Source organism: Vidua chalybeata, chromosome 2, assembly GCF_026979565.1.
Source record: "Vidua chalybeata isolate OUT-0048 chromosome 2, bVidCha1 merged haplotype, whole genome shotgun sequence".
NCBI lineage: Eukaryota > Metazoa > Chordata > Aves > Passeriformes > Viduidae > Vidua > Vidua chalybeata.
The window spans coordinates 90,447,602-90,474,933 of record NC_071531.1 but is presented as its reverse complement, the minus strand read 5'-3'; the positions used below and the strand labels follow the sequence as shown (position 1 = coordinate 90,474,933).

Sequence of the window (27,332 nt, the reverse complement as noted above, 5' to 3'; positions counted from 1 at the left end):
AAGTGGCCCGTTGGGCATTGCTGAACTCTGCTTTCAGTGTTACTCAGACATGTATGCATTTTCATAAACTCTTTTTACAGAATTAATGGTCCCACTTCAGTAAAGCAAGGAGTTGCATTTTAAATTTAAACTTGTACTTACATCTATTAGATGATTACATGATGAAATTTAAAAATGCGGTTAAACACTTTGTGAACTGGATGAGATACATTCAGAAAGTAGGGAGGAGGTGTACACTGTTTTCTGATTGTGGAAAGCATGTGCATATTATCCATATTTTATTCAAGAAATTGATTTCCTTTTTAAAGACGTAGTTCTAACATATTCTGAAAATATGCTGATGTTGAAGGAGAATTACCCAAAATACCGAAGTGTCTCCTGAATAATTTTGAGCAGTAAACCTAAATACAGATTCTTCCCTTAATTTACCAATATTACATTATAATGGCAGTATATGCAGAGGTGTGGTCCTTAAAAGCGAATAAAGTTTCTGTGAATCCAAGACAGTTAAACAGCAGTAACTCTGCTAATATGGAACATATGAATCCCAGCTGTATCACTAAAATTTCTGCCAATAAACAGAATAGCTGAATTTTCCGCCTATTATACCAAACAACAAGAGACAGGGCAAAATGTAAAAAGACTTCCTTTGTCACTGATTTCATGTTTATTTTCTCAATTTTTTTTTTTTTCAGAGCCATGATTAATTACAGTCACTACTGGAATCAGCAAACCTAAAAGAAAGCTTTCTGTCGTAGATCAACCATGTGAAAACTGAACTTGCAACACTGTATGTTTCTTCCATGGATACAGGAAACATACACTAACTAGTAAAGCTGAGGAGAATACAAGGTAGAATATTATGTTTGGGTTTCTTTCTTAACGTGTCAAGTCAATGCTAACATAAAGAGAGTTTACTCAAAATAACAAAGCTAATCCAAACTGCACTTTAAAGCAATAACATGGTAACATTGTACAGAGTGCCATCTGTTAGTATCAGGATAGGAAGTAAGATGCAAAGGTTAAAATGTTGTTAATTCCTGGAATATGGGTATTCCTAGTCAACAGGGGAAAAGAATATTTGCCTATTACAAAAACTGTTTTCTCATGACCTTTACGTTGGATGGCCCAACTCAGTGGTATCAACCTTAATTTGACAAGAATTAAGGGCTCAGACATACCCTCAAGTTATTTAATTTAACAAGTTGCTGCCTGTCAGCTGCACTGCAGTGGCTATCTGTGTGTGTGTCCTTGATCCACGGAAAAGGCAAGCCAATGTAAGGCAATGTGGCTCACTTTGAAATTCCTTCATTAAAAAAAAAAAAAAAAGTAAAGAAGTAAAGATGTTTATATTCATGTAAAAGTAAGAAGGCAGTAAGGCAGTATGTTTACCTAGCCCCAAATAAGCAAAATGATGTATTCTATATCCTTATATATTATATAGACAATTCAGATACTACATGTACAAGGTCTGTATATATAGATTAAATATGTATGTTTTATATACTACTGAGCATCAACATAAATGGAAAGCAAGTTTCCCCAAATATATCCTTGAGTCTTTACAAAGCAGCAGATTGGCTCCCTTCTCCTGATCTTTCAAGCAGGAGGTAAGAAACTTTATTAAACATTACTGTTGGAGACTGTGGTAAACACTGGGGACAGAGTCTCCCAACATCTGTAAAAAGACAGCCTTTTGCATGCACGGCCTACACCCAAAAGTTCATCATGTCAAACCACATTTTTCAAATGTGCTCCAAGTGCTGACTATAATTTTTTTCTTTTCGTTTGTTTTATTTTGCTGGTTTTGTTATTTTTTTAATAAATGTACCAAAAAGCCCTAGGGGAGAAAATGACTATTCAAGTATTTATCCATTGTTTGGAAATCCTGAAGAATATGCTTATAAATTAAAATCTTTGAAATTCGATTTATTCATTTCCAAGACCATTTCTCTTGCACTGTGTATTTTCATGAACTCCAGCTGCTGACAGCCTTTTATGTTTAAAATAGTAGAAAAATTGCACTGTGTATGTGAATTTAAAATATATATGAACTCCACAGTACTGGATACACACCACAATGTCTGTAAGGCATAGTCAACCTCTGCTACACATTTTTCTTTTAGCAATTCAGAGATGTGAAATCTTGGTATTACCATGGTGATCTAAATTGAGCCACTGTACAGGCACAAAAGTAACATTGTTTCATACACAAAACTTCCAACTTCAAGAATTGTCTAGTCATGTGAATATAAAAGCCCATGAGAATAACAGCTCAGACCACTGCTACCCTCATATAACCTGAAAACACCCAAGAGTAAGGAAAAAAAAAATCAGAGGAAGTGGGATGAAATTCTGTCACCACTGAACTACACATTCTACCCCCCAACATAAATGGTTATTAATGAGAAAAGACAGAGATCTCCTCCACAAACTGAAAACACCCAGTGTGATCTGATGGCACCAAGTCTGTGTTGCTGTTAATGACTGTGGTGGTGTCAACAATTTCCTTTCTGACTTTTGCTTCTAGAAGCCAGCTTTACATCACTGATAGTTGAGGGTGTGCAACCCCTATTTTCTTGAAAATGTAACTTCTTTTTTAGGTGCCTTCATGTGTTAAAACAATGTCCCATAAAGCTTATGCCAGAACATATGAGATTGCTAGATACAGCAGAAAATCTGTGTTCTTACATCACCTCTAACTTGTACTTTTAACCACATTCTTTGCAATATATGTTCTGTGAAATAGAACATGCTATTTTAGGCTATTCTCTTGTTCAAATCCAACTCTAGAATTTATTCATCCCACACAGGCTATGAAAGCTGTTTCATCTTTTCAACAGAAAATGAAAGCATGAAGTATCTTTTTGTATTTTTGTACTTTGTATTCTGTATGTGAGGTCCTATTTAATCTTTAGGACTACCCAGTTAGAAAACAAAAACATCCCTGTGCAGAATTTGAGTCAATTTGGTCTGTTTATGACAGTTTCTGCTCTATTCAGTCTCTGTACACACTCTGTTGCTCTCAGTCCCAAAACACTTAGACAAGACACTGCCCACATAAGCAGAGGAGGAGTTTGCATTGCTGAAAAGCAAACCAAGTTCATGGGAGCAGATACTGCCATCACCCATTTGCTAAGGGAGGAAAGGGGACCATGAACCCTTCAGAATCGACCTGTATATTCACTAGTTAAATGACAATGGCATGCATGTAACCAGAAAAGTAAGCATGTCTGAAGGTTGTCTCTTCAGCCAATAGAGAATAACCCACTTTCGTTAATCAAAAGTGTAATTGAACATTGTGAATCCCGTGCATACAGGTTACAGATCTGTTCCAAAAGGTTCAAACAAGCTCTTAAAGCTGCTGTATGATGAGGCTGGATTAGTGCATAGATTGGTTTTCAGTAGATTGAAATACTAGTGTGGAAAGCTCTGTCCTATGACCATGACTGAGGGCTAGTAGAGCAGCTAAGCCTGCCCCTAGGCAGGGAGCATACCTGCTCTTCCATATACATCTATGTATTTATTCGTAGAAATCCCAGTAGAGGAAGAAATTACATGTAAATCAGTCATAAAAGAGTTTTTGTCCCTCTCTGATTCAACAAGAAGTAATTTCTAACACTTTACTTTCTATCCCAAATATTTCCCTCCTTATCCTCGTTCAGCTGTAGTAACACCCAGGGAGTAAAGCAAAAGATTTCATAATGATTGCAAGCCTGTGCCCTAAGTTTGTTGACACAAATTTCCATAAACATCACTATGCAATATATATTGCACATGTCTGTGCAATACATTTTCAAGAATTATGGCTTTTGTCCTTGCCTTAAAAATGCTTTGTAAAGGTAACAGTACCCAGCTACATCACTTCTGTTTGAAAGCTGTTCTGTCATCAGAATAGCAGAGGATACTGTGATACAATTAATTCATAAAGTTTCTAAAGCTTTAGAAAGTAGTGATTTTATATTCAAAAACAAATATATGACTAAATGATACATTAAGAAAAATATTGAATTGAATATGAAATTCAGTGCAGGAATAATTTCCTTATTTTGGTCAAAAAGCAGCTTCTTGAATTGGCCAAATAACTTATCTAGTCCAGAGAGCTAGATGTTTCAGCAGCTACCAGAAAATTCAATAAAGTTTTAGTACCTTTCCCTTGTTGCCTCATGGCCTAAAATTGAAATCTGAAACAACTGGGAAAGGAAAACGAAATCCTGATAGTTAGAAACATCTTCACTCTTCAAACTCTCTGTAATGTACTAATATTTTTTGTTACCAAATATGAAAAATATAAATGCTAAGGAAATTCTTCCAAGTATTAGAAATCCCATGCAGAAAGAGCCTAGTTATTAGATATGAACAACAAAAAATCAGTATTCAAAAGAGATCTGGAAATACCTATGTGTGTGCAGGCATGTTCAACACTGGACTATTTATTACATTAAAATTTAAAAAGGTTATTTCCAAATTGAGAGAATATATGAGAAATAAAATACAGAAGACTCACAACTTTCAGACTGCAGATAATTCAGGGTAATCTAAAAATCAATACACATAAAATATTGATGCCATTGTATTTTGGTATCCATTTTGAAAAGTGACAAATGGACAAGGCTTAAGTATGCAAAAGTTAAGCTGTAAAAACTGTAATTTTAAAATCCAAATCTATCTGGGAAGCTAAAGGCCTGTATTAGGTCACATACTTCCTATACAGTGTGACAAAAAGGTTAAATACAGAAGAGAATCTGAAATATCTGTCACATGAGTAACACAGTTCCTTATGTCATCATGCTCAGCCTATAGATACAGAAACCTGGAGAAGGATAATGTACTTCGCTCTTCCCATAAATTAATCAGAGGCAGAGAGGGGCCTCCACTTCTCTTAAAACTCCATGGAGAAAAAAAAAATCTATGATCTTATTTTAAAATTAAATTAAGAGACAAAACACAAGCATGGCTTTATAATGCCTTTCAGATGCAACTTTTGAAAGAGGAGGTAATGGAGTTTCTGCCTTCTGAGAAAGCTTAAGAGCTCTTTGCCAAAATGTATGAAATGAAGACTCTTTTGCCACCTTCATGGAGATTGTTTCAGCCATAGGCTAGAAGCTGAGCTAGGAAAAGCTTATTTCTCCTCTCCAGTTGAATTTGCCCAGTTGTAAAGCTTTGGCAGAAGGAGTAAGGGCCCCTCTTTGCACAGCCGACAGTCACATGATATGTAGACTGGAACAAAATTACGTAAACTAGACTTAGGCTTGCTCAGCACGTATATTTTTCCTGTTTACAATTATGTTCAAATATCACTAAGTTACCTTAAATTCTCCACACAAGGCACATGTTGGGGACAGAAATAAGTCTGCACTAGGGAAAACAAAAAGTATGTTATTGTAATTAAGACCGTTTCATAATACACTCTGCTGAGCTGAATTTCAATTCTGAATTAAGGTTAAGAGTTGCATAAGCAATGCTACTATTATTTTTAAAGTTTTTAACTTTGCAATCCCGAGATCTTTTAAAACCACTTCTTTTAGGGAGCTAAGTAACACTAAATACATGGAATTAAATATAAATTTTCAAAATTCTGTAACATACAGGTTAACACCTTTAGAAGTTGGCCATGCATCCCCAGCTTGTATTACTGCAGAAACCATAAATGGTGTAATTTACTGCAAAGAAATTACCTACAGTGCACCAGTGTGCAAGTACATGCAAACTGTATTACAAATGAAAAAGCTGTAGCTTTGACATCAGAAATAACAATAGCTTATGAAAAGCAGTTATTAATTTACCATTTAAAGCTGTGGGGATAAAGTCAAGTTATACAGAACAAAAGGCTGCTATATACCAGATCCTTGCTTTATTACATTACTTAATCTGAAACATAACATCTTCCCTCTTTAACAGAAGTCAGTAGGAATTAGCCATAGAATACAGAAGACATTCTGAAAGGTTATCTTTGACAAGTCAGGCTCTGCAGGTGATATTCATCTGACCAAAGCAAAGATCTGCTTTGGAGGGAATCACCTGAATTTTCCCTACAGTGGATGGGGAGGGCTGGAGGGGTGTGTGGGTATGAGAAAGGCTCTTTTAGGGTGTAATTAGTCTGTTTTGTTTTAAACACCACCCTTAATCTCTCCATTGAGTATAGAGTGAACTTCAGATCACCAGCTCACAGATGTAGTAATTATACATAGTCACAGTCAAGAACGTGGCATCCTACTCTAGTTTTGTCAAGAATCAATGAAGGGTTTTGAGGGCCTTTGACTTCCTCTGTCTCAGTTTGTTAACAGATGTTAAACACTTTTACACCACTTCCATTGTAAAGATAAAAGTCAGTCACAACTGCAAAATCTGTAACAACTTCTTTACAGTGGCAGAACACCAGAAAAGTCCAGCATTATCTAATACCTCACATTCTGCATGGAATATAAAAGAGTGTGTAGCAAATAAAGTGTAGCAAATACAGAATTTTAAGTTTTGCCTATCCTGTGCTTTAAATGAACAAAGACCCAGTGGGAAATAATATGCAACAATGTAAATACAACCTGTACTAGAGTAACTATATATGAGGGAATCTCATGGTTGCAGGCCTCAATTCTGGCATATTCTAACTTTAGCAAGTTGTCTTAGAATATGGGCTTTGGTTTGTAAGAGACATTTTATCAAAAAGTAAAAAAAAATTTTTTTCTCTATTTTTTATTTGTGTTTTTACTTGTATAGCAGGAGTGAAAAAAAAATCTACATTATAAAAAATAATTTTCCTCCTTAAAAATAATTAAAAAGAAAAAAGAATAAGATCAGGTTTTAGGGAGTCAAACACAATTATTCAGTATTGAACTGCAGTTTTCATCTAACCTGATATTGGCATCTAGGTGAAATTCATAACTATAGAAGTTTGAAGGTCTGAAGACAAAGTCAGACCCAGCTAGTCACCTTGGGCTCTCTTTTTAAAACAAAGCCAGGAACAGAATTTCCTGAGAAGCAATTATTCTGAAAAGGCTTGAACGACTGCTTAGTGTTAGTCACTGAAGCTTACGTTATCTGGCTTGCCTGAACTCTTGAGGTACCTAATTCTCATCCCTGATTGGGAGTTTGGGCCGGCAACTTCAGTGCTAAGCATTAACTTTTAGATGTCCAAATTAGGCTGCACTAATTCCATCTTAAATTTCCACATGCAGACAGGGCAAGTACGAATCCCATTCAGTAATATGCACATAGAATCATACCACTGGACTGAAATGAAACTTTACTAAAACTGGTGGACACAACCCTTTAGTTAAAAAACTCTAACAAAGAGCTCATGCTTTTAGGAAATAGTCACGGACTACACCTCAAAGGCACATGTCACTGCCCAAAATAACATGTGAGATTATTCTACAATCTTTGTAAAAGAGGAGTTTGGCAGAACTGCTTTAGCACAAGTGAACCAGTAAGAGTGACAATGTGTGAGGTTTATCACCCAAAAAAATTAAAGGTGAGCAAAGTAGAGGACAATAATTTGAAGGATCCAAGTGATCTGTAGGAACATTATGCCCTTCTATAAGGCTGCTCCAAGCTCATAAGGTGTTGGTTTATGAGTCATTACTGCTAAAGCCCTTAGCACACAACTCTTGTTATAAGGCTATTGCATTTTATCCTACTTCCAATACATTCCAGTCCTCCAGGCAATTCCAGTCCTCTGGTGTGGTATTTCAGTGTTCTTTTCTTGACAATGATTTTCTCAATAGAGAGTTGGCAGTATGGAAAGTTTGAGCCTAGATGGATTCCATGTTTTCTTCTGTATTTTCTTAAAAATAAGAAATTTAAGTGGAACACAGCCAAAGAATTTTGTAGCTGAACAATTTAGAATCATTGAATCCTTAGAAGTTGAGAAAGTCCTTTAAGATCATTGAGTCAAATAGTATCTACCAGCACCAAGTAGAATTAAAAACCCCAACACACTACTGTGCACTTGTTTAGCAGTATTTTATATTCACATGCCAGTCACAGCTTGGACTCTGTACCCAAAGTCACAGCAGTCAGCATGGATTTATACCAGAGGTACCAAAATGCAGTGCTTCTGAAGTGGTGCTAATGCAAACATTCCCTGTGTGATTATGAGAGATAAATTTGAACCAGTATTTTCAGTCTGAATGCAGCTTAAAAGCATGTTATTAAATTAATATATTTAAAACAGTCTAATGCTTCTGTAATTGGAAATTGTCTAAAAATTACTGAAAAGCTGTAACCACTATTTTTTTTCAGATTGCCCCTAAAAACAATAAAGTAAAAGTTAACTGAAAAAAAATGTTTTGCAACTTTACTGCAATGCATGCAATCTTGGAATAATTTGGAATAACCTAATGGCCAAGTTAAATAAGAACCTTGCAAATCCATACCATACAGAAAACAGATAATTGCTTATAGCTACTGCAAGCCTGGGCTGAAGGACTACCCACATTAGTAAGTGCACATAAGGAAAAAACCATAGGAAATAGTACTTATTCACTACAGGTCACAGTTTAGCCCCTTCTCTGTAACTAAGGAATTTCAAGCTCACTTTAATCTAGTGTAATTGAGCTAACCAGCTCTTACATTAAAAAGTAATGATTAAGTTAAATTTCTTGCAGACTTTCTGTACCTAAAACAAACATGCAGTATGCCTCTGGCAAAGAAGGATACTAATTATAGGATTGACTCATAAGATGAAAGGTTGCACAAGTTACTACTAGAAACTGAAGTATGGTAAGCTGCTTTGAAAAAACACATTGAAATTCTCATAGTCTGCAGTTGAGAATTTAATGTTCTAACTGTACTTAACAGTGTCAAGAAACAAAACTAAACATGCTTGCAAACTGCTTGTTCATATTTTAGATGGAGAAGCTAGAAGTGAATAGTGATTACTTCATCATTCTGTAATAAGGTTTTTTTAAATGTAATAAAGAAGTGAGCTCTACAGTGAGTTTTTATTACATGAAAGGATGCAAAATTAAGCATTTTTGGTCATACTTAGCTTTCTTTTTTTAAATAAAACATGGTCTTACAATGGGTATTCGAGGATTCATTGCTTGACTTCACTCTAAATGCAACAATTCCCTACTTTAACAGGAATCATAAAAGGAACACATCTCCAAGGCTTCAGACATCTCTGGGAAAGGATATGCAAGTTCAAAAGTAATTTTGCATTTTCAGCTGCAGCTTTCACTGGGATTAGCAGGTAGAGTTGCCAGCTGTGAGTTAGAACAAAGATACAAAATATGCCCTTATGTGTTGTCATGAACTGATCAGATAAAACCTTCTGAATGCCAGTTGGGTACTGCTTGTGTGAACTCCTATTATCAGCTGCATGAGCTTGTGATGTGAATTCATGAAATAAATGAAATTTGACTCAATTTATTTTAAAAATCACATGCTGACATTTCTACTTCCATTTTAAGATATATATTTAAGATATATATTCCATCATATTCTAGGATGGAAACAAGGAATGTATTTTCAAAGAACACTGTGGAATACTGCATTCTCTCCAAAATACATTAATACATGTCTTAGCAAATAAAAATGGATTACATATAATTAGTGCAATTCTCATGCTGAAACTAGACAGTCAAGGCCACTCTGAGCAATTCACCTTGGTCAAATTTCACGTCAACTTCATCTACTTTAAGTTTTACTGGATTATGACCATATATATTTTATATATTACATTTCCAGAGGTTATGAACAAGTAGTGTTACAAAAAGACATTTCTATTCCTAATTTATTCTATGTTTTCCATCTGTATGATGGAGCCATTTACATTATATTTGCTCACTCTGAAATAATTTTTTATATTGCTAACACCTTACTTAGTAGGGACTGCTAATACTAATCTAGATTTTATATTAGATAGATGGTTTTCTTAAAGTTTCAAACTTTAGTATTAAAATTTTTCTGTTCTTTCCCCCAATCATAATAAATGAACAGTTTCAAGAGGTTCAGAAATTATAATTTGTTTTCCATTATTTTCTTTTCTGTGCATTTTCTGCCATCAACAAATGTGGCAGGAGTTTATGCCACAACCTTCTCATCTCAGTAAGTGCACTAATGTGGGTCTCTCTTCACTACTCATTCATTTGTTTTTGTAAAATCTGAAAATTCTTTGTCTGAGATCTCTGTTACTCTGTCAGCACAGACTGAAAATAGTCATTGTGGTCAAAAGGATTAAAAAGGGATAAATGACAACAATATAGATACACTGTGTTCACCTAGGAAAGCAAAGTGAAAAAACCCACAATTCTATTCTTATCATGTATCTTAAAAAGTTTACAATAACACTTAAATTTACAATACTGAAATTATTTTTAGCAGACAAAAATGACAACTGTCACACCAATGGGCCACTGGCAACATTGGCCATGCTTAAATACGTAATAGTTAAAAGCAATGGAAGGTGAATTCTCTGGTGTCAGAAATCTAGCCTTCTGTGGCAAGGAAGGAAAAAGCAGTTTTCCCCAAAGAATACTAAACTGGCAGGAGGGAAAATTCTTTTACAGATCTAGACATTAGCATGATGCAGGCATTAAAGAAATGATCCATGTCCTCAATAATAACCACCTAGTGCTCGGATAGTTGTTCAATCAACAAAGCCAACTCAGTTCTTAACTCAGAACTTAAAAGAGAGTGATATAGAACGACAGGAGATGACTGTGAGCAAGAAAGCCTTTTGTAACTGCAGCAATGTCTGTGAGGGACAATCAGCACTAGTGTGGGACACAAGCTCATCCAGTTCTGGAACAGAAAACTTTATGGCTGCATCCCACTTGTGTTACATCACAAGCCTGCACAAAGTAACAGCAGGAAAGGACTAGGAAAGAACTAGGCTTTTCCAGTTTGGTATTTTTCCTCTGGTGCACAAGCTACAGCATTCCTTCATATATAAAAGGCCTTCAGTATGGAACTTTTTACCTATATTTTGATCCAGAAGAATGTGTCACAATCCATCTCACACAGCCGTAATTATGGAAACCTGTGTGAAATCAATCTAAAAAACCATGTTTTGTCAAAAGAAAAATCACATATTATAATTACCATATGTAGTTAAAAGGAAAGGTTTAACAATTTGCTGGGAAATTGACACACAGAAAAGGTGGATCCAAAGCAAGTTCTCTAAAGCCTCCAGAAAGAAATACTACCAAGACACAAGCATTAAAATCCAAATTGTGTTTAGCTTTGTACTTCTACTGCCAGCTCTGTTACTGAACTATACCCCGGTCTTGCATACTCCACATAAATATTTATTTGTATATCAGGGATATTTTGTCTTTTTACACAGAAAATATTTGCATTTCAGAAGTGTAAATACAATTATAATGAGGGAAAGACAAGAAGACAATACATTTCTGAATTAAAAGGGGCTAAACCCACACCAGTTAACACAGAAGAATGTCTTCTAGAGATGCTTTTGTGTAGATTTATTCCCTGATGTAGATGATTACTCATTATAGTGCATGAAGCAATGCATTAAACCTTTGCAAAGCCTCTACAGTGTCATATTCAGCTTTTTAAGTTTCCATTGAATATTATCAACAGACCTCCGTTATGACTTGCTGGTCAGTCTCAATAATACAAAGGTAGTAACCAAAACAGAGGACTGCCCATTATTTGAGATTAAAGAGCAGAATAATTGAAATAGAAAGTATGACCCCATCACCTGTACTTTACACACATAAAGCAGGAAGTAAGGAATAGAGTTGAGTTGGTTAGTCAGATAATAATTTAAATGGAAATTTACTAATTTATAGCCTGAACTTTACTTCAAAAACACAACTCAAATTCATAACTGTTTGAACAATTTGTAGTCAAAAAAAGAACAGTCTTACTGGTATACTTTCATCAGGATATGCAAACAGGAAACAGAGCAGATATGCTTTTCCCCTCATTTTGAAAAGCTGTGATTAGTAAATTAGATTCTATTATTTAACCATGACTGGGTTGCAGTCAGAATGTGAAAATTATAAACAGTGTAATTATCTCAACAAGCGATCTTAGAGCCATTGAGCTGTATTGCAACGTGCTAATTGGAGAAGGCATGAAACCAGGATCACAGGCCCAGGCCCTGCAGTGCCAAGCAGGCAACACCTGGCTGCATCCTCAGTGCTGGGAACACACCTGTGACAGAACACTGGTGATGTAAGAACCAAAGAGTAACGGCGCGGAGCCAACACACAGTCAGTACACAAGATAAGGGAAGAATTCTGCACTCAAAGAAGTCAGCAAGAAAAGGGCATACAGACATTATCCCAACCTGCTCTGTTGAGTTTGCCATCAGAAGGCACCACAGAACAGACTGTTCAGAGATAAGCAACAGAGCAATTAGCCTGAAGATCCTGATGGCTTTGGTGGCAGCTGCGTGTAACTGCTCAGTGTTGCAAAAGTCTTTGGATGACCACTGAAGGGTGCAGAGAAATTTGGAGGTGCCTCCTTAAATTCCAATTCCATTATCTCTTGGATCAGCTGTGATAGAGAAAGGGGTCTGTATTGTCCAGTTATATACCTGTTTAGAGCATCCTGCCCAGTCCATGCATATGTACTTCCTTCCAGGGCAGTCACAGCAAAGCAGGTAAATCAAACCTTTTGGCCTAAACTAAAGCTGCAATGTGTCCAAGCCTCCTGGACCCAAAATTTGTGATATACTCCTGGAGACCAAGTGAAATATTGTAGGTCTCTTGGGCTTTTAATTGTTTGCACAGTTAGGTAGCTGTCAAGCAGGACAGTTGGTGATGCCAACAGTTTTGGAGCCAGAATCCTGCGTCTATTCGAATATTTACATATTGCATATCTCTAGATACTTGACAGGGCTAATGTTACCTATACTGAGATACCCCTAAAGCATTTGCTACTAGCCTAGTTCTTTCAGTTCCTAGCTTGAACTGGGCTACTTGAAACACACTTCATGAAATGAAATTTCACTGTGCAAAGAAATCAAAGTTAGACTTTAGGTACCAGGCACAAAATAAGGACCCTGCTTATTGTCATTGTAGGAGCATCAAAGAAAATCAAGAAATTTCAAACACTCATTACTTGAGGTTACTGTAGACTTTCATAATAGAGCAGACATACTATACTAAATATTCCTGTTCTACAGAAGTTACTAGTAAGTGAATCAATTCATTGGAAGAGCCCTCACACCTACAGTTTTGCAGAATTAAGCTGTAATAGATGTGATTAGAAATCTTTCTGATAAAACAAATTTTCCACTGTAAAAAATAAACTGAATGTTGGAAAACATTTAAAGATAGTGCAACAAAGTGGGCAGAAGTTCAACAGTTTAAACTGATTGGATGCCCTGAGAGCTTCAGCTTCCAAATTTTGATTCCTTGGTAAAGTGTCCAGCTTAACAGAAATTCTGTTAGGTTTGGGAGTTGCACCTCCTTGCAATGCCATTTAAATTAATACGCTAAATTTTCTTCTATGGAAAATTTGTGGCGTTTTTTGGTTTGTTTAGGCTTGGTTTTATTTTTTAATTTTTTTTTTTGAAGAGGCATAGACAGGATAGCAGATAGAAACGAGGGAAATAATTCTGACCCTTTCTGTCTACTAACCATAATACATATGTAGTGTTAACAAGCTACATAATGAAGTGCTTCCATACATATAGGCACAGAAATAAGAGGTACATGCAAGGACAAAGCTGGGAAAGTTTTAGAACATGATTAAACTGCAATGTATTTGAATTTCCTCTCCACTAAGTAATGCTTCAGAACTATTTAAACTCATTTTAGTGGTAATACCACTGTTATTAAAATAAAGAAAAATCTGCCCTCTCTTTTTTACAACTTTTTTTAAAAGTGGAGCCCAACATATAAAGTAAATTCAGAACAGTAAGAAAAGGAGCTGTTTGACTCCAAGGTATACATGAACCCCAATGGGTCAGGACCAACTCAATTACCAAGGACAATGAATTAAAAACATTTAGGTTTCCTAGCTTAACTCTCTTTATGATGAGTGAAAGAAATAAAATTGTAATAAAACTTTTTAAGACATGAATAGCAATTCTCATCTCTCTTAAACACCTTGTGGAATTTGTTTCAGACTTCCTGAAGATAAGTTACTCTATCATCAGGTCACATATGGAAAATATCAGACTGACTTACTACATTTTTACAAAAGTCTCCATTTCAGTTTTGAAATAATGGGAAGGCAATGTCTCTGTAATAAAACAGATATATTTATAAGCTAATGATGCTATTATCTGTACTTAAATTAGGTATCACTGCTTATGAATGTTGTGAAAGGTTTATGCAATATTCCAGCTACTTTCTATCAGTGTTCAAAACGGCAAAGAGGACTATGAGAGGTGCTGTTAGGTAACCTCAAATCAGAACAAATACTAAAATAAGAAGGGGATATATGCTGGAACACAACCAAATAATTAAGAACAATTTCACTTGCTATATACTTTCAGATGCCATTTGCCTCATGCACATAAGTAGCCTTCCTTGAAAGGCTGCTTTGCATTAGTAATACAAAGTTTACTGTATAAAGCAACCAAATAAAAGTACAGAAAAAGTGAATTGATGAGAAAAACATTATCTGGAGCCTGACAGCTTTAAAATCACAAAATTCTGTAAACAGAAAAAAGAAAGTGACACAAATATATTAAAAATCCACTATATAAACAGTGGAACTAATGTGGAATTGAATGTCATCCAAAAATTACTCTCAAGTTAAAAATGTATGTATTTATGTCTAATGAAATAATATAAAAAGTTTCAGCAAAGCTGAGACAGTGGGATTTTTTTCTGTTTTACCCCTAGTGAAAGTATTTTACAGAATACACATATAGCCAGCAAGCTTCCAGCTCCCCCCTTACAAAACAATGTAAGTTATAAACCTGCAGACTGAAATTTCTAGCATTTTATCTTCTTTGTTCTGATGTTTAGTGCTTGCATACCCCCAATACCCATTACACTCACATGAAAGTTTACAAAGTCACAGATCCTAATCTTGTTAATGTAAATAAGTAGACCTACGTGAAATCTTACTTTTCCTACACCATCTACTTTTAACACCAGCTAGAAGGAAATAACACCAGATTTTGTCCCTTCTATAGTACTTTTCATCAGTGAAACAGCATACCTTGTAGATTTGAAGAGTGACACAGCTCCAGGACCCTTATATTTAGTTCCCAGAAAAAACAATACTGTAAACCTACAGAAAATAACTAATAAAAAATCTACACAAGAAAACTGTAAAGGGAGCTTTGTGATCAATCTTAGTTAAGGCAGTCAAAATGTCATAGGGGCTCCTTAAAGAAACAAAATTTAAAGTAGGTAAGGTATGGATGTCTCATGAAAATGTAATGTTTCACATTTAATGAACTTCTTTATGTATTTTGTCTCAACAAGCCATAGTCTCTACTTTTATTCCTCACCTTAGTAAAAAACTGTTTCTTTTCTACTTTGAGACATTGTTTATAATTGAAATCAATATCGTTCATGGTGAAAAAAAATAGCAATTTTAGACCTGATTGCTGGTTTATTTCAAAAGCACATGATGTTACAATCAAACTGCAGATATGTCCACTGCTGTGACTTACTCAACAAAACATTTCTGCTTCATTGAAGCAAAGAATGTGTTTATTTCCTGGAACATGTAGAGGCTAGTTTCCCAAGCTCCACACGGAATGGTATCCCTCCCTGATCCTGTCCCCCCACAGATTCCCATGCTCCTTGATCTATGCCATGAAGACAAGCAGAAATAATCATGGAGAAGGAAGAATGAATTTGGCTGGACAATCTGTGCAATTTTTCATGATGTAAAAAACCAGTATTTTTACAAATGTAGCAGTGTGGTTACTAGAGGAAAAAGTCTGTTATTTTGGTGGCCGATTGGCTGTAAAATACTCTCTTGTATTAATTTTCTAGGTGTTAATTTTCTCATTGCCTTGACTCTTTCAATTTATTCCAAATTAACTGTTTGCACAGCCAAATTCTACATTAAATTTGCACATAAAAGGGGAACATCACTGATTTTAGATTGATACAGAAAAGAACATTAATGTGGAAGTTCTAAGAACTATTTTTGTAATACATCTCAAAAAAGTTCCATGTCACAGGCTCTTCTGCTTAGTAGAAAGCCTGTCCAGAAACTAAAGGATTCTTGTGACTCTAGGGCTTTTCTGCATTTTGAGTTGAACAATACAAAATTCTTAATTGTAAGAATATCTGACATAATGATTCTCTTGCTTCAATTTTAATCTACCATCTTCTTATGACTGAAAAAAGTATGACTTGTAATGGTGTGTTTTTTGTTTTTTTTTTTTGTTTTTTTTTTTGTTTTGTTTTTTTTTTTTTTTTTTTTTTTTTTTGTTGGTTTTTTTTTGGGTTTTTTTTTGTTTATTTGCTAAGACAGACTAGCTGAAAACATAATGGTTGTTCCAAGAAAGCAATGGTATCTTTGGAAAATGTTCTTGTTACCTGAACCATGCCCACATGTGGTGGCACAAGTTAAGGAGACAAGTGTTTTGAGGTTAATGAGCTCATTAGATTTAAAAATAACCTTAAGAAGGGAGTTATTTTAATTCTTTTTCTATCACAGATAGATTCACAGTCTAGCCTACTTAGTTTCAGTAACACTTTAAGCATAACCGTGGGGAAAGCACAACAGTGACCTGAGCAGACAGGAGAGTGAATTCTGCAAATCTAAATTGGTACTAAGAAAAAAGAATCATTGAACCATATCAATGTTACTTTTGGACAGTCTATATTACCTTCTATTTCAGAATTTACATATTTGATAAATTCTAATTCCACTCTAATTCACAATTCAAAGCATATTCTGTCATTCAGATGAGAAAAAAAAAAGTCTTCAGGTGAGGAAAAATGTCTTCAGTTTACAAAGTGAGCATAAATCACAATTTTAAAAACATGCTTTCATTTCTAATATTTAGATGCTGACCAAATACATAAGATTGGTCTATACAGTTTATTTACCTGAACTAAGTAAATTAAAATATAACTATATAATTGTGTATTTAATTTTCTGACATTTTAAAAACACACATAAGTCATTGTGTCCCCCTTTAAAGTTTGCACAAAGGTGATAGCAATTCTCCTGGCCTCTAATACTCTCTTTACCTGTTCATTATAGAATCCTTTCAACTTTGCCTCCAGCAATTCACAAACTCATTTTTTCATGAGTAAATATTTAAACCAGATCTGTTTTAAAATGTCTACAGAAAGAAGATAAAAGCAAGTATTTAGATTTATAGCTAACTGGGTAATAATCAACTGCTACTAGAAAGAATTTGATCCATGTCTCAGCTTTAACATGAACCTGTAGTCCAGGTAGGGGGCTGTGAGCCTTTGTGCCCTTATGGTAATGTTCTTAAGCAAACAAAAGATTACCACACACCTTGGAGGACAATTAATTCATTGAAACAGGACATTTAAACTTTTCCTTTTCATCTGTAACATAAGAGCTAGCTGCACTAATATTTGACTTTCTGTTTCACAGTGGAAAGAGAGAAGGATAAGAAAGGCACAGAATTAGAACTTAGTTCTCTGATCATTGGGAGCTTGTCCCACACTTAATGGTCTGTCTCCACTTAGCTTCAAGTAATGCAGTCTTAACTATCAAAATATAGCCATTATTGAAATAGACCACTAACATTTTCACCATTACATGGAAAATGTTCCACACATTATTTATGTATCCTTACAGAATCATATTTTTTACTTAGACCTAAATTTCCCCCTATTTGATGCTAAGTAAACCCCAAAAGTACTTCAGTTCATTTAGCTGTTGTAGGAAAAACTTCCTAGGCTGCTTGAGGAAGGCATATACACTTTCCAAAACGGAGGCAGCTGCTGTTAGAACCTGAAGAATCAACACACAAATTCTGAACAAAAGCCTTCTGAAAAGCAAGCAACAATATGGCAAGTGTACTTCATGTAGGATTTCTGTCATTTAGGATTTTAATGGGTGGTTACTATGCAAATAACAAACATTTTAATGATTTCAAACCTTTTATTATTGCTTCTGTAAAAGCTAGAAATACTTGCCAATTTTCACAACTTTGCTGTTACTTCTGTAATTTAGCCAAAGGTGGTGTGTCAGCCACAAGAGTAGGGAATGAAAATGTCACTAATCTGGATTTACCACTGCAGCTTGTGCCAGAGAAAATGCTCTTTTCCATGGGGTTGCCTGTTGTCCATTTAAAATGAATAATAGCTTCCTAATGGTTCAATTTAGGATCCAAGCTCAGGCTCAATTACAAAAGCCAAATCACTATAAACTAAACAATCTGAGTTATTTCAGAAGGCTTGGCAACTGTTTTTTCATCACCTTTCCAAAACTATAATTTGTGACTTTGAAAAATTTGAAATACACAAGTCACTCATTACAGTCAAAGCCAAATGATAAGGGAGATAATTTCTTCTTCCCTGTCTTCAATTATGCTAGAGAACAGAATTCATGTTTGATGATCACACTTTCTTAGAAGGGAACAAAAAGAAAAGAGAAAAAAAACCACATAAAATGAGATTATGACATCTCACTAACTTTTTTTTTTTTTTTGAGATTAAAAAAAGAGTAAAAACAGTTAAAGGGGATAATACTGAATTTGCCCAGTTGAAGGAATTGGCCTGTCTATACTCTGTCTAGAAATAACTTCTGCAACTCATTGAATTTGAGTTATTTACTTCAGTAAGTTGAGATCAGCATTTCATTTTTGGCATCAAATCCGACAGTGTTTGATTTGAGGAACATTCTTTCTAAACACTCTAATATATTGTCTAGACTACAAAAATAGTTGAGTATTTTTGAATTTACTTTCTAGGCTTATGTTATACATGGGCATGAGTTACTGCTGCAAACATTAGAACTTATTTGACTTATTCTCTGATTTACCAGCTTTGAGTGTTGCAGTCCTTAAAAGTAAAAGTTTTTACAGATATGGAAAATGCTTGAAAATCTGGTTTTAGAAGTTTATTACCCAAAAGGCACTAAAACTAGGATGGAAGCAAAAGAAGAAAGTTTGATTTATTTGAAAAAAAGACTATCTAAGCAATATATGAAATGCTGAAGAAGAATTATTTCATTGAAGTTAATATAATATAAAACTATTAGAAAGTATGGGTTTAATGCACAACAGTACACTCTTGGTTCTATTTTAATTTTACGCAACTAAAAAAAAGAAAGGATATTTATAAGAAACTGTGTGTATTTATTAAAGCAGCATAAATTTATATAATTTATTCTTTCTATAAACAAATGTTCTGGTTTGGACTAGGGGAAAAAAACTCCTAAAACATAACTTCCCAGTCATAGAAACAAAGAAGTAAACCCAAGATTTTTCCACATAATTATCTTGAATCACATGTATTTTTTATTTTATAAAGAAGACAGCAATAAACACAAAAAGAACAGTTCACTCTTTTCCTTGAATTAAAATCACGATGCAATGTAGACCACCAACAGTCTTGGAAGAAGTGGTAACAAGGCTTCTGCTACAGAAAAAGTCCTCTCCTTTTGAAGAGATACTAATTCTCTCATTGGCAAAAAACAAATAGAGAAACCAATTACTTACTTCCTTTTAACAGTATACAAGAATATAAAGTTGTTTTTTATATTGTTCTCTCTCACTGTAACCTTAGTATAAAAGTTATTTTTAAAGGTATCAACAAATACCTTTTTGGGTATCAGGAAAAGATACTACCCTACCTGACAGCTGTCAGAAGGTCTGGGAAGATTGCTTTTCTTTTGGCATTAACAGAGAAATTTAAAAAATTATAAGACAAGATCAGAAGTGAAGTCAAGACTCCCTGATCATGTGGTGTGACAGGAATGTTTATCTGCAAGGGACTGGTTATTCATGGGAACTTCTAAATAATAGTACTGGACCTGCTGAAATGTATGAACAAAATCATTTACTAACATCAGAAAATGAGTTTTAAAAAGAGTTTGTAACTGTGACTGTAATTTTTTTTTTGCCAGGCTCTAAAGTTAAAAGAGAAAACACTCTAAAGGAAAAAAGCACTTACAGTGAGGCTCATAGGGAGGAGGAGGATCACCACAAGGAACACATTCCATATCTTGAAAGCCTCCAAGCTTAGTCTTCCTATAAAATCTAGAAGATAAAAGAATGTGAAAAAATAGTTAATTGAAACCAGTTATTATTCCTCACAAAATAATTCAGGTGTTTTAACAAAATCTTCTATAATTGCAAGTTTTGTCAATCTGTGTCTCAATGCAAACAATCAGGAAATAGAAGAAAATAAAAGTAAACAAAAATACAGTAGCTATTAATTAATAGTACAAGACAGATCGAAAATTGAGGAACACATCTAGATCTGTTAGTCCAAATGCATGGTCACTGTAATCTTATATTCACAGAAGAAATAAACAGTTCTGGAGATTTTGGACAGAAATCAATATCCCATTTTCCACACATATCACAACATACATGACACACATTAAGAACTTACCTTATGCAAGCTTAGTTAGATGTCTAAAAAAGAGAAGTGAAGTGATTGATTTATATATTACAAGATAATTATCACCTCAGAAAATATATAACAGGCTGGATATCAGTGACATTTTATTTAAAGACCCTTCAAGAACTTTATTCCTTAGCTTATGTTTGAAGAGCAGACTGCCTATAGCGACTGGCAAAACCCTATATGCCCAATCAGGGAACAAGAGTAGCACCAAAGAAAAAGCAGAACTTTAGAATGCTGTATTTCAAATTTTTATGTATGACATCCTCTAAAGAACTTACCTACAGCTCCTAATCAAATAGGTCTGTCTGTCTTTTAGCCATTCATTAGTACTGAGACAGAATCAGCAGCAGTGGCCTTTTCAATGTGAGTACATGAATTTTTTCTAAAGTGGTAGTGGCACGTTAAATAAAAGGTACTAACTCTACTGATGTTATATTCCTAACACTGCAAATAGCATTAAAGTATGAAGCTTTTATCAGCTAAAGCAAACAGTTTTCCAACTGCTCAAGAAATTCCTGCTTTAACAATGTGAACAGAAACAGATCCATAGGCTGCAAGACTGAAGGGGTCACTGTGATCATTTACACTGAACAAAATAAGTTAATATTTGTTTTTAGCTGACATGCTCACTGTAGTGTTTTGGAGCTGAACAACAGAGAATGGCATGTTGGAAACCCATGCAAAAAAGAAATAAATAAGACTGCTGAGAGGTAAAACATCAGTTAAGCTATTTGGTTAGGCTAGCTATATCCTCCATTTGTTTGGGCAGCATCTAAACTAAAGGATAGGTATGAGTGGTGGTGTGTTTTAAAGTTCTCTTGCCCAAAACATCCAGACCAGATATCCCATGATTACCCGTGCCATGGCCATTATTTCCTCCCTCCCTCCTCCTGTTTCCAGCTTTGCTGCCAAAAAACTCAGGTTGTGGAAGCAGCTCTCATTTTAAAACATACTCAACACACCTATCTAGGATGCATTCTAGACTGGAATACTGAGAAGCATTCCCAGGCCCTCCAGTTTAGCTTTACCTTGAATTCATGTCCTAATGTGGCTTCCTTTTAATTTTCCTTTCTCATCTTCCAAAATTCAGTTTATATTGTTTACAGAATAAGAAAATCTTCTCCCTGCCAAGTAAGTAAGCCCTACAATACATACATATTAATATGCCATAAGAGCATAAATCAATTTACCATGTGGCTGCAAGTAGTATCAAAAGTTGTTCTAAGTAACATCTATAATGCCTGGGGCTGCACCTTCTTTTACAGTGACTTAAGCTAACATTAGTTACCAAACCTTTACTAAGTGCTTTTAAATGAAGAGATTTCACCTCTGGCTTGAGAAGGAATAATGGCAGAAGCTTCAACAGTGTTCAGGTATTTCATAGTTGGTATTTAAAAAAAAAAATATATATATAATAAAACAGCTGAAATATAGATAAACAAATGTATGAACTTTTAAGCATGTCTGAAATAGATACTCTGAAAATACAAAGGCTGTTACAATTGCAAATCATTTCTCATACTCTACTCTCAGTTAAATTACCAGTTCAAAAAAGCAACAAAAGTGTCTTTTCACAAATTCATGGCAGGTGTTTATAATATTAGAACTTGGCAACAATGTAAAGAATAGCCTTTTAGAGATCTTAAGACTTAATACTACGAACAGAGAAAATTAGCAACAGAGTTTTGGGATGACAGGACAACAAACAAAGCACAGTTCTTGATTTATAACAGCAGTTTCAGCAAATAATTCTTTCAGATTAATTTATGATTCTCAGCTAGGATCATGCTTGATGAATTTTGAAGAAAAGAAAGGTGAAAGAAATTTCAGACAGTAAATCACAGCCACTGCTTTTGACCTCAGAATATATATGCATGAGAATTATTAGGCATTGACCTAAGGAGGGGAAAAATGCAGGCAAATAATGTGATAATTTTTGAAGAAGGTAGCAGTGTATGTTTTCAAATGTTTAAATGTTTATAACAATGAACTAAGTCACCAATAACACTGTTTGAGGTATTCTGCTCAGGTGCTGTACAGACAATACTTTCATAGACCAAGTAGGTAATTATCAAACCATTTTTGTGGATAATTATTACTGCAATTCAGAAATTATGTGCTCAGATAATACAGTAAGGCCAAGATTAGAACATAGGACCTTCATACATACACAAAGGGTACCAACATTTATCCAGAAAACAAGAACAAGCAATTTAAATTCGGTTAGAATTTGTTTAAGTCTCATCTTCAGTAATGGTCTTACCCTGGTAAACAGTCCCCACATAGTGCATTGCTGGTGGCAGAACAGTTGGCCTTCTGAAACCGGTTAACCAAGGCACAATCCAGACAAGGCTTGCACTTCTGAAAGCCCCAGTCTTCCTTGAATCTGTTTGGCCTGCATGTCATGCACTGTGCATCCTCCCCATATCCAAAGCCGCATTCCTGCAGGGATTAACAAGCAATAGCAAGCTATTCAGTCACTGAGAGCGTGAACAAGAAGAGAATGCTGGGATAAAATGAAGACCTGGTGTAATTATTACTGAGAGCAGGTCTTTCTCGAGACAAAAGCCAGCCTTTCAGCAAGTTCAAATGTGTCTTCCACTGCTAATAATCTCCCTTACTTCTATAAGTAATACTTAGTCATCCACTTTATTCATGAAACCACTGTGTATTTGAATGATAAAGGGCTTCAAGGACTCCCACAGTTTCATTATTACTAGCTTATGGTAGAATTATTGAGCTGTCTGTTTTTTAATTAGGTCAGTCATGTGAAAGCGAAGAAACTGGAACAAGTGAAGTATGAAAGCACTTACTCAGTTACAAAAACAGCAAAGAAGCACTTTGATATTAAGGTTCATAGCTAAGGTGAACAAAGTTAATTGCCAAAGAGAGTGCACTGATCTTCAAAAGCTTGGGATTTCTGTTACCAAATAAACCAGATGGCCGGTTAATGACCATCAGCTAGGCACAAAATGTTGCTTAGCCACTAAGAATCTCAAAAACTCAACCCACTACAGTTCAAACAGTTCTCAAACTGTTGGAAAAGTTTAATAGATCTACAGATCACAGGGAGGCACAATATTGTACTATACAAGCAATATTGTTATGGTTGGTTATTTCTGCCAAATTTAGCAGTTTAAAGGCATTATTTCCATTCATTTGCAAAAGGGCACCTAATACAATGGACAAGCTGCAAAAATAAACACCAAGCCGCATGTAAAAGTTTGGGGACTGAATCCTATGAACTGATTACCAAGAACTATCAATCAACTTCTTAGGAGTTATCAAGTTACGAGGAGCTACTCTTCCCTCTTATCATCCAAATATCCTATCAATTTTGCTCAGTACTTTGAAGTTCAATTTGATGCATTAGTGATACACTACAAAACTGCAAGGGGAATACAACAAAAGAAAGAACTAATTAGGAAAGGTGCAACATGGGGACCTTGCTCTCCAGTAGGTATTTTCAGTGGAAGAATAGGGCATCTTCCCAGTGTGAAAGCTGCAGGAAATCTTCAGCTAGGGCAACTTCAGAGGATGTTTCCACCAGTTTGATGTATATAAACATGCATAATGCACGTGTTTGATGCATATAAAAAACTTTTCCCAAAGTCACTAACCAAACAAAATCTGCTGCTGCAAAAAAAAAGTTTTTAAATTTTAGAAACACTCTCAAATTCTCTAAGATCCAATGCACTTGGATTCTCCAAGGCTTTGTGCTGAGAAAGCATCTATGGGAGAAGCTTTGTGACCAAGCTGGCCAATAGGCATTTTATAGTGCCTCTAACCTGAAATGATAAAGTAACAATAAACAACTTCAGACGTGTTTTACAGGACATTCTAAGAATTTTTAGTTTTCCTTTATGTTAAGAATAAACTTTACTCTCTGAAGAACAAGCCCTCAAGTATGCAGAAAATGAACAATTTACGAAAGCAATTACAAAAAGACACTAAAAATAGTCTTCTTCCTCTGTCTCTAGATCCACTAACTTAAACAATAATTTTTAGTTTTTGTTTTGCTTTCTTTTAGCTGAAATGTAGTTTATTACTACTGAGTACTTTTCAGATCAAGGAGCAGACAGGCAAATCATTGCAGTTAGTAACAAAACAAAAAAAACATCCTACAGTTTCATGCACTGTGTAGCACAGTCCTCCTGTGATATACTGGAATCATATTAAAGCTGGTAGGCCAAAAGTTTTTAAAAAAAAATAAAAATATTTATTTTCTTTTTTTACTTACTTCAGATATAGAACATTTTATACCATTTTTCTTTTTTTACTTACTTCAGATATAGAACATTTTATACCATTTTTTTTTCAAATTGACAAGTTTCTAATAGGAATCAATGCCAAAGTCATGTCAGTTGTAGCTGCACCTTCCTGTGTTAATTTTTACACTCCATTTCATTTATGCAATTGAAAGACTGTATACAAAGCTACATTATTACCACCAGGGACTGGAACCAGACAAACTTGTGCTAGATTTTGCTCTCCCTAAGTCTAAATAAACTTTTAAATTGAGTATCATTAATCTTTAACACACTTTTTCTAAATATCTACTCTTTCTAGTTAGCTTATCCAAATAGTAGCATTATGGAATACATTACAACACTCAGTTAAACCATTTATATCCGGATCTTTTGATAAATCACTTGGAATCAGTCCCTCCCAAGTCCTATCAAACTTTCAAATATAAGGCTTGAATTAACTTAATTATAAGTTTTCCTTTCCAGACTACCTTTGAAGCTTTGGATCAAAAAACAAGCAGGAAATAAGAATTAAATGCTTTCACTCACTGGTCCAAACTACCAAAGCTAAGTAAATTGTTTCTAGATCAGATTTGCTATAGCTGGATGTATGGACACATCCTAGTGATCCTTTGCATCATGGAATGGTTTACTTTAAATCTATAAAAATGGTGGATGCAACATAAAGAAATCTGTCCAAGCAATTTACAGTCTCCCATCTTTTCAAGGATGGTTTCTAAGTCCTTGTCAGGAATTCCACAGATACCAATTCTTAACAACTAAAACTTTATGTATGTGCTTTTTATGTTCACATAATATTTGAGGTAGTTAATTGCCTGGCAGGTGCAAATAAATATTTAAGCTTATAAACCAGGCAGAACTTTAAAAAGATCTGTACTCATAATTAATCACATTCCCCAAACTGAAGGACATGATTTAGATGATGGATTCAACCCCTTTGCAATCTTGGACTTTATAATTTAGCAGTCCAGCAAAGATACAAACAATTGACTGTTCATCTTTTATCAGTGCATGTGCAAAACTGATGTGCACCAGTTTTATCTGGGTTCTATTTACAAAGCTGTCAAGTTATCTGGCTGATGAGATCTGAATAGTTCCCAACTCCCCCTCACTCTCTCCATCCTCCCACTCTTAACTTTAAAAGAGAGCTCATCTCCTGTGGCATTTGACCTTAGGATTGCAGAAAATAGAAATAAAATTTTTAATATAGATTAGCTAGATTTAAAAAAATATATATTTTTGTGCCAGAAATAAAAGAGCACAAATATATGCTGTCTTTTTTTTTTTGTTGCAAAGCTTTCTTTGAAGAACAGTTAGCACACTCCTCCCTTTCCCTTTTCAATTAATGAAAATTTTCTCTCTCAAAAGATACACAGGACAAGCCATAAAAACTTAAAACACTTCTTTAGAAAACTGAAGTTAATTTAAAAAAAATATTCAGAATTCAAATGCACCTCAATTTTCTTGATATCTATACAGCTTTCACTATCCCAGCAATGTGCCATCTCTTGACCTTTAACTTACGTATCTCCAGAACAACTCTGTTCAGAAGTGTTTCACTGAGGTATCAAGTGGGGTGACTGGTCAAGGCTGCCTAGGAATCTGTAGCAAACTAGTTAATCAAACTCATAATTTTGTTTCTAGCTAAAAATATTAAAAGCACAGAATAATGCAGACACCTCTTCAAGAACTACCAGGCTACTGTTAAAGTTTTCTTTCACTATGTACTACCCAAACACTGATCCAGACAGAACAACCATAAGCCGAGCAGACTATAAAGGGTACTGGAGTTAAGTGGTATGGTTTTTCCCTAAGAGTTGAATCTAACACAGACAGTAAATGAAGAGTAAATTAGATTTTAAGTATTATTTCAATTAAAATAACCTCAAATTTCATTAAAAAAATGCTTTCAGGCATCATTAAGATCATAATCTGCAAATACATTTTAGAATTGTTTCTAGTTCCACTGACTATTCACAAACTATGTAAATCCCTAGACAACACAGCCAAAGCAGTTCCACTTATGCCATGATGATTACAAGAATACTTGGTATTCTCAAGAAAAAGTTTTCTAGGCATTAAGACACTTAATTGGTGTCGGGTCACTTAACAGGTTGCGGCACTACACTGGTGCTGGGAAATGAAGCTTTTCCTAATACCTTTGAGTACATGGCCTTTTTAAATAGCACACAGTTTTAGCTTCCTAAAGTACCTCAGCTTCATCTAGAATCCAATAATGAGCTGGATCTATCAGCAGAAGTCTCTGAGCAGGACAGGCTGCAACAGCATGCTGCAAACATCAGACTTAGCTGATGTGTCAAAGTGCACAGCTAGGGTCAGAAAAGTTTAATTCTCAGTGAAGATGATTTGACATGCCTACATGCAGCTGCTTCAGTTTCCAGAAGCATATGCTGGCCTCTCCTGAGCTGAGATCTGGCAGGCTTCCTCACAAGCAGCTCTCTTGCTTTGAAAATTTAAGAGTGACTGCTAAACATGGCAGCAGCTGCTCTTGGTGGCTTCACTTTGACAACACATCGGTCGCAGCACAGCACTCTGACGTTCTTGTGTGAGGACTGGCACATCCATGAGAAGCTTCAAACAG

At 35.0% G+C, this 27,332-nt stretch overlaps 1 protein-coding gene across 4 annotated transcripts in view; it reads right to left on the bottom strand.

Annotated features, from left to right (window-relative positions):
- TNFRSF19 (TNF receptor superfamily member 19) overlaps positions 1–27,332 on the bottom strand; it is a 57,018-nt gene that overhangs the window by 12,392 nt on the left and 17,294 nt on the right. For all 4 annotated transcript variants that reach the window (XR_008429472.1, XM_053935973.1, XM_053935974.1 and 1 more), the window contains 2 exons: positions 22,726–22,904; positions 20,004–20,089 (listed from right to left, as the gene is read on the bottom strand). Coding sequence is in view for 3 of the 4 variants with exons in the window: in XM_053935973.1 (XP_053791948.1) it covers positions 20,004–20,089; positions 22,726–22,904 (265 nt within the window). In the remaining variant the exon portion in view is untranslated. The remainder of the gene's footprint in view (positions 1–20,003; positions 20,090–22,725; positions 22,905–27,332) is intronic.